Genomic DNA, 17,505 nt, shown 5'->3' on the forward strand with positions numbered 1-17,505 from the left:
GGGGGGACAACAACAGTGAGACAGGTGGAACCAATCAGGGCGTGACATTGTTATCACTTCTGGCCGTGTCAGGGACAAAACACAAATGTGTCATACCAATCAACCCACTGCCACTGCTGTTATTCAATTAGCCATTGGAGAATGCAAAAGTTCCATCGTGCTTTGTAAACCACTGGGATTTGCTTGTAAATGTGTGTGTATAGTATGTTTTGATTTGCAGGTATTTTTCTTCCAAGTTATTACTATTATTATAATTATTACAAATAAAGTCAGTGGCGGACACAAAACATTTAACCCTTTATGAATTGAGCTTCTACCCAAATATAAAAAATGACTGCAAATGACATGGTAATCAATTGAAATGTTCAGGGGCATGTAATTCCTTAAGAAAATAAAACTAAAAGGAAGCAACACTTACATTATCACTTTATTGAAAGTTACACAGGTGACTTATAGTCAAGTGCTATTGTTGGCATGTCGTTTACAAAAAAAGAGGATACTTTTTTTCCTCTTTCTTTCTATGTACAAATAAACAGGACTGGTCGGGCCGGAGACCCTACAGCAGAGGTTTTCTGCAGAGTGGTGTCGAGTCGTACTGGGTTTCAGGGTTTCTTCGGCCTATGTGGACATGGAGACTGTATCGGTCACTTAACATCTGCTGTCCATTTTCTCCCCCCATAACAGCAAAGGCCACTTTGAGATTCGCCAAATGTCAATAGTCCCTAGGTCAGAGTGAAAACAAGCAGAGCGCTTTGTCTCGCGTTGACATGTACAGTGTTTCGTTAAAATAAAAACACAACGAATAATCACAAATTTGGTTACATTAAATAAAATGCAAGAGAATTAAAAATGAAACAAGAAGCTAAAGCACACCATATTGTATACTTTTTGGGTCATAAATATCCACGAGGGATAATGATAAAAGATCACTTTCAGGGGACGGCTTTACAATATGCACTGCCGTTAACAGAAAATGACTACACATCCGATCAATTAAACCTGTGACTATATTTGCCAATAGTACCTCAGCATGTTCTCCACAACTACTAATCCATCTTTACATCTACATGAAGACATTCACATCCTGTCAAGTCTCCACTTTCACCAAACGTCTAACAACTGAGTATAAGAATCGAAGGTTGCTAAAAGCTTCATGGTTTTAAACTTCCAGTGATTATAAAACATAATATTATTGATATAGGTTTCAATATGTGGGTGTAGGTGTATCCTTCTGTATGCATTCATTTGTGTGGTAAAGCGTAGCCTCTCACCCCAAGTCACATCCAAGTGCTTACAGCAGATCTTGGGCAATTTGTGTGATTAAAAATATATTTATATGAACTTTGAGCCAGGCCTAACGAGATTTTGATTGCCCTTTAAATTCCATTTAGCAAACCAGTTAAGGAATAATTGTGTTTACTTAATGACAACAGCCCTTTCAAAGAAAAATAACCTCAGTCATTAATACCAGGGCTTTGGAAGTTAAATGACTTAATAACCAGTTATAGTAGCAATTGGCCTAAATGCATTTTTTGAAAAGGTATATTTTAAAGTGGTTTTTAACAGATAAGAATTCTCTAAAGGTGTATATTAGTGGTATACTACACTGTGGATGGATAAAGTAAAGGCACATATCACCCAAACGTCTGGCAGTAACACTTAAATCCCACACTGTGATAAATTGTTACTTGCACTACTGTTCAAAAGTTTGGGGTCACTTAGATATTTCATATAATTATTTTCTCCATTAAAATAACCTCAAATTGATCAGAAATACAGTGTAGACATTGTTAAAGTTGTAAATGACTATTGGAGCAGATTTTTTATTGAATATCTACAAAGGCGTACAGAGGCCCATTATCATCAACCATCACCCCTGTGTTCTAAGGGCAAGTTTTGTTTGCTAATCCAAGTTCATATATTTAAAAGACTAATTGATCATTAGAAAACCCTATCGCAGTTATGTTAGCACAGCTGAAAACTGTTGTACTGATTGAAGAAGCAATAAAACTGGCCTTTAGACTGGTTGAGTATCTGAAGCATCAGCAATTGTGAGTTCGATTACAGGTTCAAAAAGGCAAGAAACAAATACCTTCCTTGTGAAACTTGTCAGTCTATTCATGTTCTGAGAATTTAAGGCTATTCCAAGTCATAAATTGCCAAGAAACTGAAGATCTCTCTGTGTAGAAAGAGGAGTGGACAACTAAGCAAGTAGACAAATACATGAGTGTCTAGTTTGAGAAACACACATTTTTATTCATTTTGCTATATTTCCTATTGAAACTCATTTCATGTATGTTTTCTTGGTAAACAAGGACATTTCTAAGTGACCCCAAACATTTCAACGTTAGTGTATTTTATAAAACAACATTATAAGTTTACAATCAACTCAAAATAGGTGATTATCACTCAAGGTTTGTATGAGATTTAACATAAGACAAAATATGACTAGCTGGGGAACATGCATGTGGACTGTATTGTCTATCATTCTCCTTGAACTGGTGGCCATCGCTTTCCTGTAAATTTCCTTTAACACACTGCTATCTCTGCATGACCATGTGTATTTGCGAGACTTTCAATTCCACCATGCGTTCAATCACTATCAGTACCCCTGATCAAAACATATTCCTGTTGCCATTGCTGCTACTGCCGTCTTTCTGTGAAAGAAAAGTACAAGAACTGACAAACAGGCGTGGACCCATGTCATAACCACGCCATAGCCTCACATGTCAAACAAACGTCACGACTGCTTGGCCAACCGTGTACTGTAGACGACCGATACACTGCCTTAACCACCGATGTCCACAATTGCGTTTTGCTCTTTGCACTTGGGTCATCGTTACTGGACCGAAGTGTCTTTGTCCCATATAGGCTTCCCCGGCATCCGATACCTTATCTGTACCATTGTTAGCAGACATCAATAGCCCCTCGTACCCAGGGACGTTATAACACCGCTCAGTTGGTCTTTACGTCGGCAGCCCTGTGTTCTACACTGAAGAAAAAAGTCCACTGTGAAAAGATCTGACGTGATTGGTCAAAATAAAACCATCACTGAACTAAATATCATAAGTGGGCTGTGTTGATACCTGGCATCAAGCTGTGTGTAAATGGACAGATGTGAGAGGTGTGTTAGCTTAGCGCCATGCAGTCAGGCCTAAATCCTCCCGAAGCACTATGCACCTTTAAGCATGCTGATTCAGAACCTGAGTGTGACAGGGAACAACCCTCACAGGTGTCTCGATATTGTTACGGACAGGGTAGTTTACAGCGGTGAATGCTGATTGGCTAAAAGATGTGGCAAATGAGACCTTATATGACGGATATAAGGTAGCCAGTTCATAATAGCAGTAAGGCACCTTGTGGGTTTGTGGTAAATGGCCAATGTACCACAACTAATTGCTGTATCTAGTATGTAAGCGTTGGGTCATGGCTAAGAACAGCTCTTAGTTGGGACTTATTGGCTATATCACAACCCTTTGGGCCTTTTTGCTTAAATGAATGTGGTATTTACGATCCTCCAGATGGTTGAGAGATCATGGCCGTGTTCGTTAGGCACCAATTGGAAGAGAAGGGGTAAAGACCAGCTGCACTTGTCCAATAAGAAATATGAATTTTTCTGTTTAAAACCATTTCCTTTACGGTAAGCCCTGCTGAATAAACACTAAGATTAAGTCTTAATTGATAAAATACAACAGTGTCGAAAACCATCTCCAGCAAGACCGATATGTTACCGTGTTTTGTAAAGAAACAGAGAATTTTTTCAATAAATATCCATTCAAAACAATGTTACAGATGAACCCTGCGAAGGAAAACACTGTTATGTCACTGTTGTTACAACACTGAAGCATAGATATTTGTTCCCGTTCTAACAACAATGTGACAGGTGAGAGACTGGACGTTTCTGCGCTGATGTCCGTCCAAAGGATGTTCCCCCAGCTTTAGATAATTTCCATAAATTTAAATAAAGTTAACAACATCTCCCAGAGTCCTTATTTTGAAAAATCCAGCCAGCATCCCAAGTGTCGTCCCCCATCCCCCACCCCACCCCCACCACCACGGAAAATTGATTGGAAAAACCACCATTCCTGTCGATGCGTTTGAACACACCAATCAAATGTCCTCTCAGAGCATCCTTTATTGGACACCTCAAACTCCCTTTCCCATTTCCTCGTTCGGGTTGCTTTCCGCGCCAAAGCGGTTTCTGTCGTCATCGACCGAAGAGGCTAGGATGCAAAGAGGTTGCCGCCGCCGCCGTGGCCGTCGCCGTAGAGGTCCGCCAGCTTCTTGAAGCGTGGCCCCCAGTCGCTGAGGTAGTCGTAGTTCTGCTCTGAGTCCGTGCTCAGAGAATCCAGCGAGCTCAGGGACTCCGCGGCCGAGCCGCTGCCCTCGAAGGCGTATGTCTGCAGGGAGTCGTAGGGCGGCGCCGACGGGTCCACGTCGGCCTCCTTCAGCCGGTCCCAGATGAACTCGCGGAAGATGCCGTTGTCCGGCGGCACCAGTGCCATCTTGTAGGACGGCGGCAGCCGGGACGGTGGGAAAAGTGAGGGCAGTTCCGGTGTCACGTCGCGGCGGGTCACGTTGCTGCTCTCGCGGACCACGTTGAGGTTGCGCAGGGCGACCATATCAAAGGCCTCCGTGTCCTCCTCGCCACCACCCTCGTCGTCGTAGCGCACAATGTTCTCGCGCACGTCGCGCTCCTCGTCCAGGATCAGGGGCTCCTTCTTTCTCCGTCGCATGGTGACAATCAGCAGGACCATCACTGTACAGGGGGTGACAGAGAGAAAGGACCAAAGAGACAGTCAGTCTCACCATCGACAAAGGACCAAGGTTACAGTAGTTAGGAGGTAATCAAATCAATTATTGAATGCCAAATTAATGTTACTGTGGACATTTTTTGAAAATGTATTTTAGTTCAGCCAGGAAACCAGAGTGATAACTGGTCAGTGATGCATCAGCTGACGTCGCTCCAATCACAACATCAGATTTTATACTGACTATATAATCGTCAGGTTACTCAGTCTACTAGCATGTGGGTGTGAATCCACCCATCAGCCCTGCCTCCACCTGTTACCCACCCATCAGCCCTGCCTCCACCTGTAACCCACCCATCACCCCTGCCTCCACTTGTAACCCTCCTATCAACCCTGCCTCCATCTGTTAGCCACCCATCAGCCCTGCCTCCACCTTTTACCCACCCATCACCCCTGCCTCCACCTGTAACCCACCCATCACCCCTGCCTCCACCTGTAACCTACCTATCAGCCCTGCCTCCACCTGTTAGCCACCCATCAGCCCTGCCTCCACCTGTTACCCACCCATCACCCTGCCTCGACCTGTTACCCACTCATCAGCCCTGCCTCCACCTGTTACCCACCCATCAGCCCTGCCTCCACTTGTAACCCACCCATCAGCCCTGCCTCCACCTGTTACCCACCCATCAGCCCGGCCCCCACCTGTTTGATTTTGTGTTGTTTTAATGTGAGGATCGGTATTGCCTACCTTGCTCATTGCCTCTGGGGATTGCTATTAATAATATAATATAATGGTGATCTTGTTGTTGGTACGCGATCACGTGATGGCAGTGAGAGGAACAGAATGTAATGCCAAGACATGGGATGTACATTGCTGAGTTCTCCAATAAATGGTTGAACTAATATATGCCGTTTTCTGTCTGAAGTAAAAAAAAAAATTATCGGTTTTATCTAACTTAGTCGAGACCGAGGGAATTTCTACATTATCTGTCCACGAGTCCAGGTGTGGAAAGTCATGTCTCAAAGGTATTAATAATGTAAAGAATTGCAGGACTTCTACAAAACATCTTTATAAACCAAAAGAGAAGTATGTGTCCTCATCAATGAGGAAAAATCTACCATCAGTTAAAGAATTTGATGCACACTTAGCTGTTGTCCATTATTAAACTGAGTGAACTACGGCAGACTGAATTCTAACAGCAATCACCTCAGCCCCCCATGGATAAATAATGACAGAAGCATCACATGGCTTTTAACCATTTCTGTCCAGGCCCATTGTGGACTTTCACAATTCAGAATATTTGTGTCATATTAGAAAGGTTTTCGTTCACAATGAGGGGTTGTAGGTCAAAGAAAACACTGACAATGATAGGACAGCCCTATCTGCCCCATTTGAAATTAGGCCCTTAAACATATCAACCCAACCCTCTGAAGGAAGCTTACCTCCGAGAAACAATTTGATGTGTAGGGCGATAAAGAGCCAATAGGGTGAATGGATGGTGAATGGAATGATTGAGCCAATCGAGAGAGATACTATCTCTATTTATTTTACCTCCATGTGCCCACCGATATTCATTGTATTTTTGGCGAGGGCGCATAGTATGAAAAAAAACACTTGTCATATTTTTCTTCCCATTTAGCCTGGAGTGTTAAAATGTTCTCTGCGACTGAAGCACAGGTGTTGTCTGGGAAATTACATTAAGATGGGGTGGGTGATCCGAAACATTAGTTTAATCTTGTACTGCGGCGCTGAGGACAGACAGCTGTTTATAGGGGCCTTATCTGGAAAACGTGTCAGTCATTACCAACTTAATGTAATTTTTTTATAGGCGGCGCCACAGCTATTTTAGGTCGACATCAGATTGATCTTGACATACACAATAATCACCTCAGCTACATGAATTGGCTCCCTTTGAGGTTTTCACAAAATGCCTGCACGTGATTTGCCAGATTGTACTGTTGAAAATATCAGGTTCTTGTTGGAACGCATGCCCATGCACATGAACACGGACCAACGTGCAGCGTCGAGGTTTTGAGCCAATTATTTTTGTAACTATCAGGGTTTAACGGTGCTCGAGTCCCAAACGGCACTTTTACCAGAGCTCTGCAGAGTGTGCTTCTTACAGCAGCCAGTGGACTACAAAGGGAATAGGGAGCCTGTTGGAACACAGTCAGCCTCCTCATGGAGTCGGATGCAACCACAATCTGCTTAGCCCGGGCCAGCCTGTACTAAATCCTTTTTATGGGAACAGCATATGCCTATCCGAGCAACAGCACGGGATTATTTGCCAGCCATAAAGCAGATGCCCCCTAAAAGCAAACGTGGCCCCTTAACCGTGTCAAGGCTGGACCTCCCATTTTCACTAGGATGGAATTTTTCGTTTTTATCACAAACTAAATAAAGAATGTGAAACAATTTAAGCCGACTTCCTTGTGCAGTGCCAGAATCAGTTGGGGCTGCAGTTGGAGGAACCAACCAATTCCAAGTTAAGTGAGCTGAAAGCAAACCACACGCAGAGGGGAAGACTGACACGCAGACGATGACTGACACGCAGAAGATGACTGACACGCAGAGGGGAAGACTGACACGCAGACGATGACTGACACGCAGAGAGGATGACTGACACACAGAGGATGACTGACACACAGAGGATGACTGACACGCAGAGGGGAAGACTGACACGCAGACGATGACTGACACGCAGAGAGGATGACTGACACACAGAGGATGACTGACACGCAGAGGATGACTGACATGCAGAGGATGACTGACATGCAGAGGATGACTGACACGCAGAGGATGACTGACATGCAGAGGATGACTGACACGCAGAGGATGACTGACATGCAGAGGATGACTGACACGCAGAGGATGACTGACATGCAGAGGATGACTGACATGCAGAGGATGACTGACACGCAGAGAGGATGACTGACACGCAGAGAGGATGACTGACATGCAGAGGATGACTGACATGCAGAGGATGACTGACACGCAGACGATGACTGACATGCAGAGGATGACTGACACGCAGAGGATGACTGACACGCAGAGAGGATGACTGACACGCAGAGAGGATGACTGACATGCAGAGGATGACTGACATGCAGAGGATGACTGACACACAGAGGATGACTGACATGCAGAGGATGACTGACATGCAGAGGATGACTGACACGCAGAGAGGATGACTGACACGCAGAGAGGATGACTGACATGCAGAGATGACTGACACGCAGAGGGGAAGACTGACACGCAGAGGATGACTGACATGCAGAGAGGATGACTGACATGCAGAGGATGACTGACATGCAGAGAGGATGACTGACACGCAGAGAGGAAGACTGACACGCAGAGAGGATGACTGACATGCCGAGGGGAAGACTGACACGCAGAAGGGATGACTGACAGAGCTACGCTGCACATTCAATTGGCGACCATTTGACGACGTGGGCCGTGCCAACAAAACCGTAGCTGCTTCAATACATTTGCCATACATCCCTCCTCTGGGCAGCACACACACACACACACACACACACACACACTGCGAGACACGGCCTCAGTCGACGCACTGGGGGCTGGGTGAATATGCCTAGCAGGTTCGCCTTACCTCTCCCCCCACCAGATCTTAACTCCCGGGGCTGAAAATAACACCTGTCGCCACTGAGTGAGCGAGGGAGCTTAGGCAAGCGTCTAATGATCCATCCGTCAACGCCGCCACCGCCGGGCTGAAATATGGAAGCTACCCGGACCATACCTCATTCCCCGGCGCCGTGCCATCTCCCCGGGCCAGACAAGCACAGAGCACAGGGGACTGGGGTGGGGGCGAGAGTGGGGTGGGGGAAAGGTCGGAGGGGTCATGCCGAGTAGGGGGGGTGGGGATGATGAAGAGGGGGTCAACTATGAATGCCACAGCCAGACGTCGTGGGGCCACTCAGGGAACTATTTAAACACATTGCACGGCCGAACGATACTCTTCAGATACTCATATTCCTCCTACTTAATATCAACCATTTCACTCTCCTGTTAGTTAGGTCTGCGCCCACCAACCTTTCGTTCCGTTCACATGTACGCTGCCACTATATTTATTTATTGTTATTTATTGGCGGGGGACAGAACTGTGTACGTCTTGGAATGCAGCATCTCTTATCTGATGTGACCGTGACCAGATGCTCATCTGGAGAGAGTACCCACTATATAACTTACTGAAGAAAACCTTGAGAGCTATTGTCAGGTCATTCTTTCTCCAACTACCCATTATACACACAGTAAATACAAATAAATGGACCTGGACAACGATGACCTGAAAATAATAATGTTTGGCACAGTGACACATGAAAACAGTAAGCACTAAGGCTAGAATGAATGGCGCCGGGTGAAAGCAAAAAAAAAATATATGCACAATGACATTTGACATAAATGAGGAGTGCATGTGCGCCCAGAGCCAGGAATCTGCCAAATGTTATTTCATTATATTGAATAGAGTGTCGCAGTGTTTCCTGCACCGCAGTTCTATGGAATCTATACCGCCACGGCAAAACAACTTAGTGTTTTTGTTTGAGGTGCCAACACGGTGCCATTTGGCACCATGCTAATGGTTCTAGCTAGGCCTGCAAAACTGTTCTACTGTGTTATGACAAAGACATTTGTGCTTTTGTTTCAATCGCCGTGTAGTTAATAATGGTGCGAGCCTCACTAATGAGGAGTTCAAGCAAAAGCAACACATTCTAGGGTGGTCAGGATCTGTATTTTGTCCTGCTTTTTTGGGAGATAAAAATACTTGCGTATGACTATATGCAACTTTTGGTCGCAGCGAAACGTGCATAGCCTGGCAGAACGCACAGTTGAGCAATTCTACGAAATAAGATATTATTTGCGTTTTTTCACACATATTTTCATTTTAAACTGCACCGTCTGGGAAAGACATAAGATTACTGAAGTACAGTAATATTCAAGCTAATGACGGTCTGCGTGTCATCTGAGATACTTCTTGGGAAATTGAACAATAATGACATGCCACTTGGTAAAACATACTACTTTATTCTTTAAAGACACACTGTGTAGAATCCTGCCTCTAACATTTACAGGAAACAACCGCACGACTTGTCTCCTTACGAAGAGACCAAATTAAAAATAAACATATTATTGTTATTTGGGTTTTATGGGGTAATTGGCTGTTAACAAAAAAACAAGTGGCTGATAGATTTTGTATGTCTGGGGAAATAGAAAGAAACCAAGTATTTTATTTCTACAGAAACTTCATTGTAATGAAGTATTTCTTGCCTACATTTCTCTATAAACATTCGGACCAGGTAGATGAGCCAGAAATCACTTAAATCATCACACAGATACAAAAAAATTACAACCCTCAATAATTTTCTTAATTTGATTTCACAGTAAGGTTGGAAAATGTTGAATTATTGTGCCTGTCTCAAAAAAGTCACAAGATGCCTGACAGCTGTTCCACAAAAACAAGAAAAACAGCAGCCACCAGCCCCCTCCTCAGACAATCAAGTCCCCTTGCTGCTAACATAGACTCCTGTAGGAAACACTGCAGTGAAGGGCGCAGGAAACCAAGTCACATATTGTGACATTGTGATTGAATACACCTACAGTACCATGCAAAAGTCTTAGGCCACTGAGGAAAATGGTGCAAAGCTATTTCTTTGGGCAGTTAGCGTTTATTCGCTTTCAAATAACTTTTATAACAAATACAGATAAGAATGAATACAATGAAATAATTGATGTCTTATAACGAATCTAGCCATCTCACAAGATATCAACTACATATCAAGAACGTTTTATACATTTCTCTGCCTTGTTTTGACAGGAAAGAGTGGTAAGATAGAGGGGAGAGGTTATGCTGAAAGAGCAGTGGACCAGATTCAAACTCCGACTGCAGTGCTCGTGTGTTGCAGAAACTGGCCCAGACCACTCCACCAAACAAGGCTACAATTATTTTTACTTTTTATTGTATTGATGTTTATTTGTAATTATTCTAATAAGCAATGAGCAAATAACCACTTAGTGCCCAGATAAATGGTTTTAAACAATGTTGTCATGTGGTCTAAAACCTTTGCACGATACTGTATGCACACCAAAATGTTTTCTTTTGTGTGAAAGTACCATTGGAATATCAATGTGAACCACTGCTTGCAGTCCCTGATATTACTTAAAAACAGCTAAAATTGCCAGATGGCAGATTATTTGTCGTTGATTGTAAATGTTCATTCAACTGTATTTCACAAATTGCACATAGCAGGACTCACTTAAGGCCTCGATGTAGCAACATGGCAGTTTTGTCGAAAGATGAATAGCTAAGATGTGGATGTAGATCAATTGAACATAACGCCCAATTTTCTTTAATTCAATTCCAAAAGTAATCCATCCTGCAAAATCAATGGGACAACATGTGGAATATTTAACGTTGGATCTGTCCTCCTTGACTTATTTTATAATGAACCTGGCCCGTTAAACCACATACTCTATCTTCTCCTGTATACTTCCTAACTTATTTTCTCTTCTCCTCTATCTGTATCTCCCCATCTTTATTCATTCTCTCCCAGCTGCCTCCATCTTCATTCTCCCCCCTCTCAGCTTCTTCAGTTCTTGCCTCTCTCCCCACATTCATCCATTCTGTCCCCCGTTTTCAACCAGTCTCTCCTCTCTTCACAATCTTCATCCAGTCTCTCCTCTCCCCCACCTTCATCCAGTCTCTCTCTACAATCTTCACCCAGCCACTCTCCTCTCTCTCCCCCCACCTTCATCCAGTCACTCCTTTCTCCCCTCACCTTCATCCAGTCTCTCCTCTCTCTCTATAATCTTCATCCAGTCACTCCTCTCTCAATTCAATTCAATTCAACTTTATTAGCATGACAGTTATTACAACCATATTGCCAAAGTTAGAAGTACAGTAAGAAGGAGTCTACACGGTAGCAGCCCCATTAAAGGTCACATCAAGAACAACAATAACCAGCATTGTCAGAAATATTCAGCAATAACAAAATGCTCAGAGTGAACAACAGGTACAAATAAACAAATAACAGTCATATAAACACTAAGAGCAGAGATGACCGTCATCATCCGAAAGACCTAGCAACAGCTAAAACGTTGAGGTGACCAGTAACAATGAAGTGAGAATACATAAATAATGAATACAATTTAACAGTTCACAGCAGGTCACAGGTTATCCCTTATTTTGTGGCACTCTCTGAGGAAGCGTCCAGCTTCTCTCCCCCATCTTCATCCAGTCACTCCTCTCTCCCCCCACCTTCATCCAGTCTCTCCTCTCTCCCCCATCTTCATCCAGTCACTCCTCTCTCCCCCCACCTTCATCCAGTCACTCCTCTCTCCCCCCACCTTCATCCAGTCTCTCCTCTCTCTCCCCACCTTCATCCTCTCTTCCTCTCTTCTCCCTTCCACACCTCTCATCCAAATCCCCTGTCCTCTAAATCTCCCTTTATAACTCTTTTACAACTCTGTTCTCCTCCTTCTCCTCCCCAGATACCTTTCTTTTTATTATATATTATTTTCTGTGAATACAGTGGTTTTGGGATGCATTCAGACACCTTCACCATCTTTACATTGTTCTGTGTTATTGACTGAATTTATTACTGATTTATTTCATGCATTTATTTTTTGCCATCAATCTACAAACAATACCACATACACACAAATCAAAAACATGAAGCCCACAGCCAAGACAAAACTTGAGTGTTTGTGAATGTCCTTGAGTGGCTTAGCCAAAGCCTGGATTTGGACCACAATGAACATCTGTGGGGAGACCTGAAGATCACAGTTCACAGTCACTCTCACAGAGCTTGAGAGGATCTACAAGCAAGAAAGGGAGAAACTGGCAAACTCCAGGTGTGCAAAGCTGGTAGAGGCATACCCAAGACGACTCAAAGCTGTGATTGCTGCCAAAGGTGCTTCTTCAAAGTACTGAATAAAGAGTCTGAATACTTATGTACATGACACAAAAACAAACATATACATATACATATACATTATATGTATATATATATATATATATATATAGATACAGCTCCGGAAAAAATGAAGAGACCACTGCATCTTTTTCTTTCCTTTCCAAAAAAGTCGAATTAAGACACCACTGCAAATTGAACGCTTCTGTTCCTCACTCAAAACTTTCCTTTTCAACTTTTTTGGAAAGGAAAGAAAAGGGTGCAGTGCTCTCTATTTTAAAAACAAGTTGCACAAAACAGTGTTTTGGCTTCATTATTATGGGGTATTGTGTGTAGGTTGATGGACAAAACGAATGAATGTAATACATTCTAAAAGAAGTCTGTAACATAAGTGGGAAAAGTGACGAGTTTTGAATACTCTCAGTACTTCTTTCCTATTCTCCACTTCACCTTGCACTCTTCCTCTATACATCTCCCCCACCCCACCTAAACCCTTCCCTTCTTTTATCTCTCTCACCTCTCCGTACTCTCACTCTCCAACATTTCTTTAACACACACTCTTCTTCTCTCGCTGTCTCTCACATATATATTTATATCCCACCTTCTCACCACCCTCTTCCTCCTCCTGCAGTCTTTACATAAACGCTTGAGGCTTAACTAATTAAGTACACCGCAAATCAATTTCAGAGTGCCTGACCATGCTGTATTGCTATGCTAGTAATTTATAAATTGATGCACAGTTGGATGTTAATGTATTGCATCATAATAACCCATTCTAAACTGGGCCTTTTGACCGGTTTTGATGAATTTCTGGAATCCATCGAACCTTTACATAAAATAATTCACAATGACAAGGTACAATAGATGCTCCTTCTGTGTGTTTAAGACCTGCAGCATCAATTACCAGAGAAAATATAATATTAATATTTAATTAAATGAATAGAATGAGCACACTAGCTTTGGTCCGTGTCTTTTCGGGCTATGAGGTTTGAACCGTTGTTATATTGTCCACCCCCACCCCCCCCCCCCCCCCCCACACCACCCGCCACTCACAAACCAGGTCTCGACACTTCGGAAATGGGAACAAATGACATGAGGAGAGAACGAAACCACCTCTGTCACATCCAGTGGACTCTGGGTACTCGCGAGGAAGAATAGAGTGTTTGACATAAGTCAAGAGACCTCCGATGCACCCCCGGGCCGAGCGGGCCGAGGGGGTGCCCGTCAGCCGCTAACCAATCACCACAATTACAGTGTCCGTCAGCTGCCATAAAGGGGAGAGATTGAGACATTGTTATGTATTTGCTGTGACAGGCCTGTGTGTGTGTGTGTGTGGGGGAGGGTCTGGCCAACCCCCAGTGCAGGCAGACAGCGACTGTGTCACTTAAAAAGAAAGATAACAGAAATGTTATCCGCTGAAATTTCATTCATCAGTTACCCTCAATGGGCTGGTGGGTAGCAGTCCTTCCTGTGTTTGTTACCTCGATACCCATCTAGATATTTCATTTCAAGGTGGGATGGTGAAGGAAGGGGAAATAAACCTGTTCATGGTAAACACTGTGGCATTGCCGCGGCTTAAGACACAGCCGCGGCCCCGCCCAACCATGGGCACATGGGAAAGTTATTGTTTATCGCCCTGTACCCTGTCAAACAGGGGCCACTTCACAGCCGGTGAGGAAACCCAAAGTTGGGGGGGTGGGGTGGGGGCCTTCAGATTATAGTTTTTCCACCAGTCCCTCCTGCAAAGTGTACATGTGTGTGTGTGTGTGGCGGTCCTTTCTCCTAAATGCTCACATTACTCTATATCTATTGATGGTTTATCTATCGTGGTACATACTGTGTATCTATGGATGGTTTATCTATCGTTGTATATACTGTGTATCTATGGATGGTTTATCTATCATTGTACATATTGTGTATCTATGGATGGTTTATCTATCGTTGTACATACTGTGTATCTACTGATGGTTTATCTATCGTTGTACATACTGTGTATTTATTGATGGTTTATCTATCGTGGTACATACTGTGTATCTATGGATGGTTTATCTATCGTTGTACATACTGTGTATCTATGGATGGTTTATCTATCGTTGTACATATTGTGTATCTATGGATGGTTTATCTATCGTTGTACATACTGTGTATCTATGGATGGTTTATCTATCGTAGTACATATTGTGTATCTATGGATGGTTTATCTATCGTTGTACATACTGTGTATCTATGGATGGTTTATCTATCGTTGTACATACTGTGTATCTACTGATGGTTTATCTATCGTTGTACATACTGTGTATCTATGGATGGTTTATCTATCGTTGTACATACTGTGTATCTATGGATGGTTTATCTATCGTTGTACATACTGTGTATCTATTGATGGTTTATCTATCGTTGTACATACTGTGTATCTATTGATGGTTTATCTATTGTTGTACATACTGTGTATCTACTGATGGTTTATCTATCGTTGTACATACTGTGTATCTATTGATGGTTTATATATATCGTTGTACATACTGTGTATCTTTTGATGATTTATCTATCATTGTACAGTATTGTGCAAAAGCATTAAACCACATAACGATATTGTTTAAAACTATTTATCTGGGCACTAAGTGGTTATTTGCTCATTGCTTATTAGAATAATTAAAATAAAAATAAATACAATAAAAAGAACAATTGTAGCCTTGTTTGGTGGAGTGGTCTGGGCCAGTTTCTGCAACACACAAGCACTGCAGTCGGAGTTTGAATCTGGTCCACTGCTCTTTCAGCATAACCTCTCCCCTCTATCTTACCACTCTTTCCTGTCAAAACAAGGCAGAGAAATTCCTCAGGAGAAATTGACTAAACTTTCTTGGCAGGTAACTGGTATCTTGCGAGATGGCTAGATACCTTATAAGACATCAATTATCTTTCGAACAACATATGGAATCCTCTCTACTTTTTATTGTATGCATTCTTATTTGTTTTTGGTTTACTAAATATAAAAAGGTGTTTGAAAGCAAATATACGCTAACTGCCCAAATAAATAGCTTTGCATAATTATTTACGTGTCCTATGACTTTTGCACATAACTTCACATACTTTGTATCTATTCAATGCATGTTGATGGTATATTGATAGTACATACTATGACTCTATTGATGGAATATATATTGATGGCATCTCTCTGGATGGCATATCTATTGATGGCTTATCTATTGATGGTACATCTATTGAAGGTGCATATTGCATATCCATTGATGATTCCAATCTCAAGAGACAGAGGAACAACAGTCCTGTATAATGACACACAGAGCCCCCAGAGCTTTGAAACAGCTCCTGTCATCACTTCAAATGCACACCCAAAATTCTTTAGATTGCTTTGAGAGCACAGAAAAGAGCAGAAATAGTGCCATGGCATTTACCCAGACCCCTTCATCCACAGGAACTCACCGTGGTGCGTACATTCATTTGTATGTAATTCTGGTCCTGGGAACCAAGTCCACTATCTAAGCATGAAAAGCATCCCGACCCAGCACCAGAGCTACAAAGAAACAGGGGTTGATACACACAACCTAGGTGCTTGCACTCTAACTGTTTAATTGGCTGCATTAATATTTCCCTTTCGTCCTAATAAGGTGAAGGTAAATAAAATAAAAAAGAGAGGCTCAAATGAATATGGAGAGGTACATGTCAGGCATAACATTCATGTGACTAAGAAAAAGGGCTTGAAAAAATCGAGTCGAACCTGAACTCATAAAGAAATACATATTGCTGTTTTCCGCAACAAAAACATGTGATTCTGATTCCTATTGGGTGCCAACAAAATGCATGAACTGCATGAATGCTGTTGAGTTGAATGCTAACGACAACAACCCCAACCTCCTCACATGCCTTGGGGACAGCTCGGCTTTGTGCTGCTCACCCAGGGTGACTCAGTCGCCACCTTCGCGGGGCAACCAACCAGCAAACGTGACGGGCGCATCGGTGGTTTAGAAAAAGAAAAATGCGCCGGGTATTTCTCAACCTCTCCCACATCCTTTCTCCTGGCTCCCAGCGCATCCGTCCGCCCCTCGCCCTCAACCACGACAGAACGGGCTGGACCGGACCCCCAAAAGGAGACGGCTTAGTCGGCCCGAAATATCTCCTCGGCTGAGCCTGTGCAGCAGTGGGCTAATCCGGCTCCTCGTCCCCGAACGGCACCTATTCCCCGCATGGCGCCTTGCATCTGTGTTTCAGGAGCCCTACGGGCAACAGCATGCAGGGGCCGGTCGAGACGTAGTGCACAGGGTAGGGAATAGGGCGGCATTTGTGACGCGGGTCCCATTCCCACAGACAGTCAGAAAGAAGCTTTGGGTGCCGGGAGAAGACGTGGGAGGGGTCTTTAGAAAATCAGGGATCAAAGGCGTGTACTGTCACACAATGCATCCAGCGCAACAACAGGGAGCCCGTTCAGGAAGAAGGCAAAAATGGCGGCCAGCCGCCATGTACACAGGAGGGTCGGCGTTCTCTTTACACAGCCGCAGCTTTTAGAAAGAGACCTTTTCACGCCGTACTCCGTCAAGGACAATTAAAGGTGGATTTTAACGGGAGCCGGAGGTAACCGCTCTCTCTGTCTCTCCTTCTATCTCTTGTGCCGTCTCCTTCTTTCTCTACTACCCTAAAATAACTATCACAAAGCAATCTGTTGATTGATTGCTAGCTTGTGAGACACACCTTAGGTGCAAGGCTCCCATGAGCAGATGAAGAAAGAATGAGAGACAGCTTTAGAAAGGGAATGAGAAATAAATCCAAAAGTAAAGAGTGGAGGACTGAAAAGAGCTAACGTATCTGGTTAAGA

At 43.3% G+C, this 17,505-nt stretch overlaps 1 protein-coding gene across 1 annotated transcript in view; it reads right to left on the reverse strand.

Moving 5' to 3' along the window:
- Positions 1-435: 435 nt before the first annotated feature.
- Positions 436-17,505, reverse strand: part of cdh7a (cadherin 7a) — an 80,824-nt gene continuing 63,754 nt past the window's right edge. The window contains exon 12 of the mRNA XM_010895530.4: positions 436-4,759. Within this exon, the coding sequence (XP_010893832.3) occupies positions 4,224-4,759 (536 nt within the window). The 3' untranslated portion in view covers positions 436-4,223. The remainder of the gene's footprint in view (positions 4,760-17,505) is intronic.

This window comes from Esox lucius, chromosome 3, assembly GCF_011004845.1.
Source record: "Esox lucius isolate fEsoLuc1 chromosome 3, fEsoLuc1.pri, whole genome shotgun sequence".
Taxonomy (NCBI): Eukaryota; Metazoa; Chordata; class Actinopteri; order Esociformes; family Esocidae; genus Esox; species Esox lucius.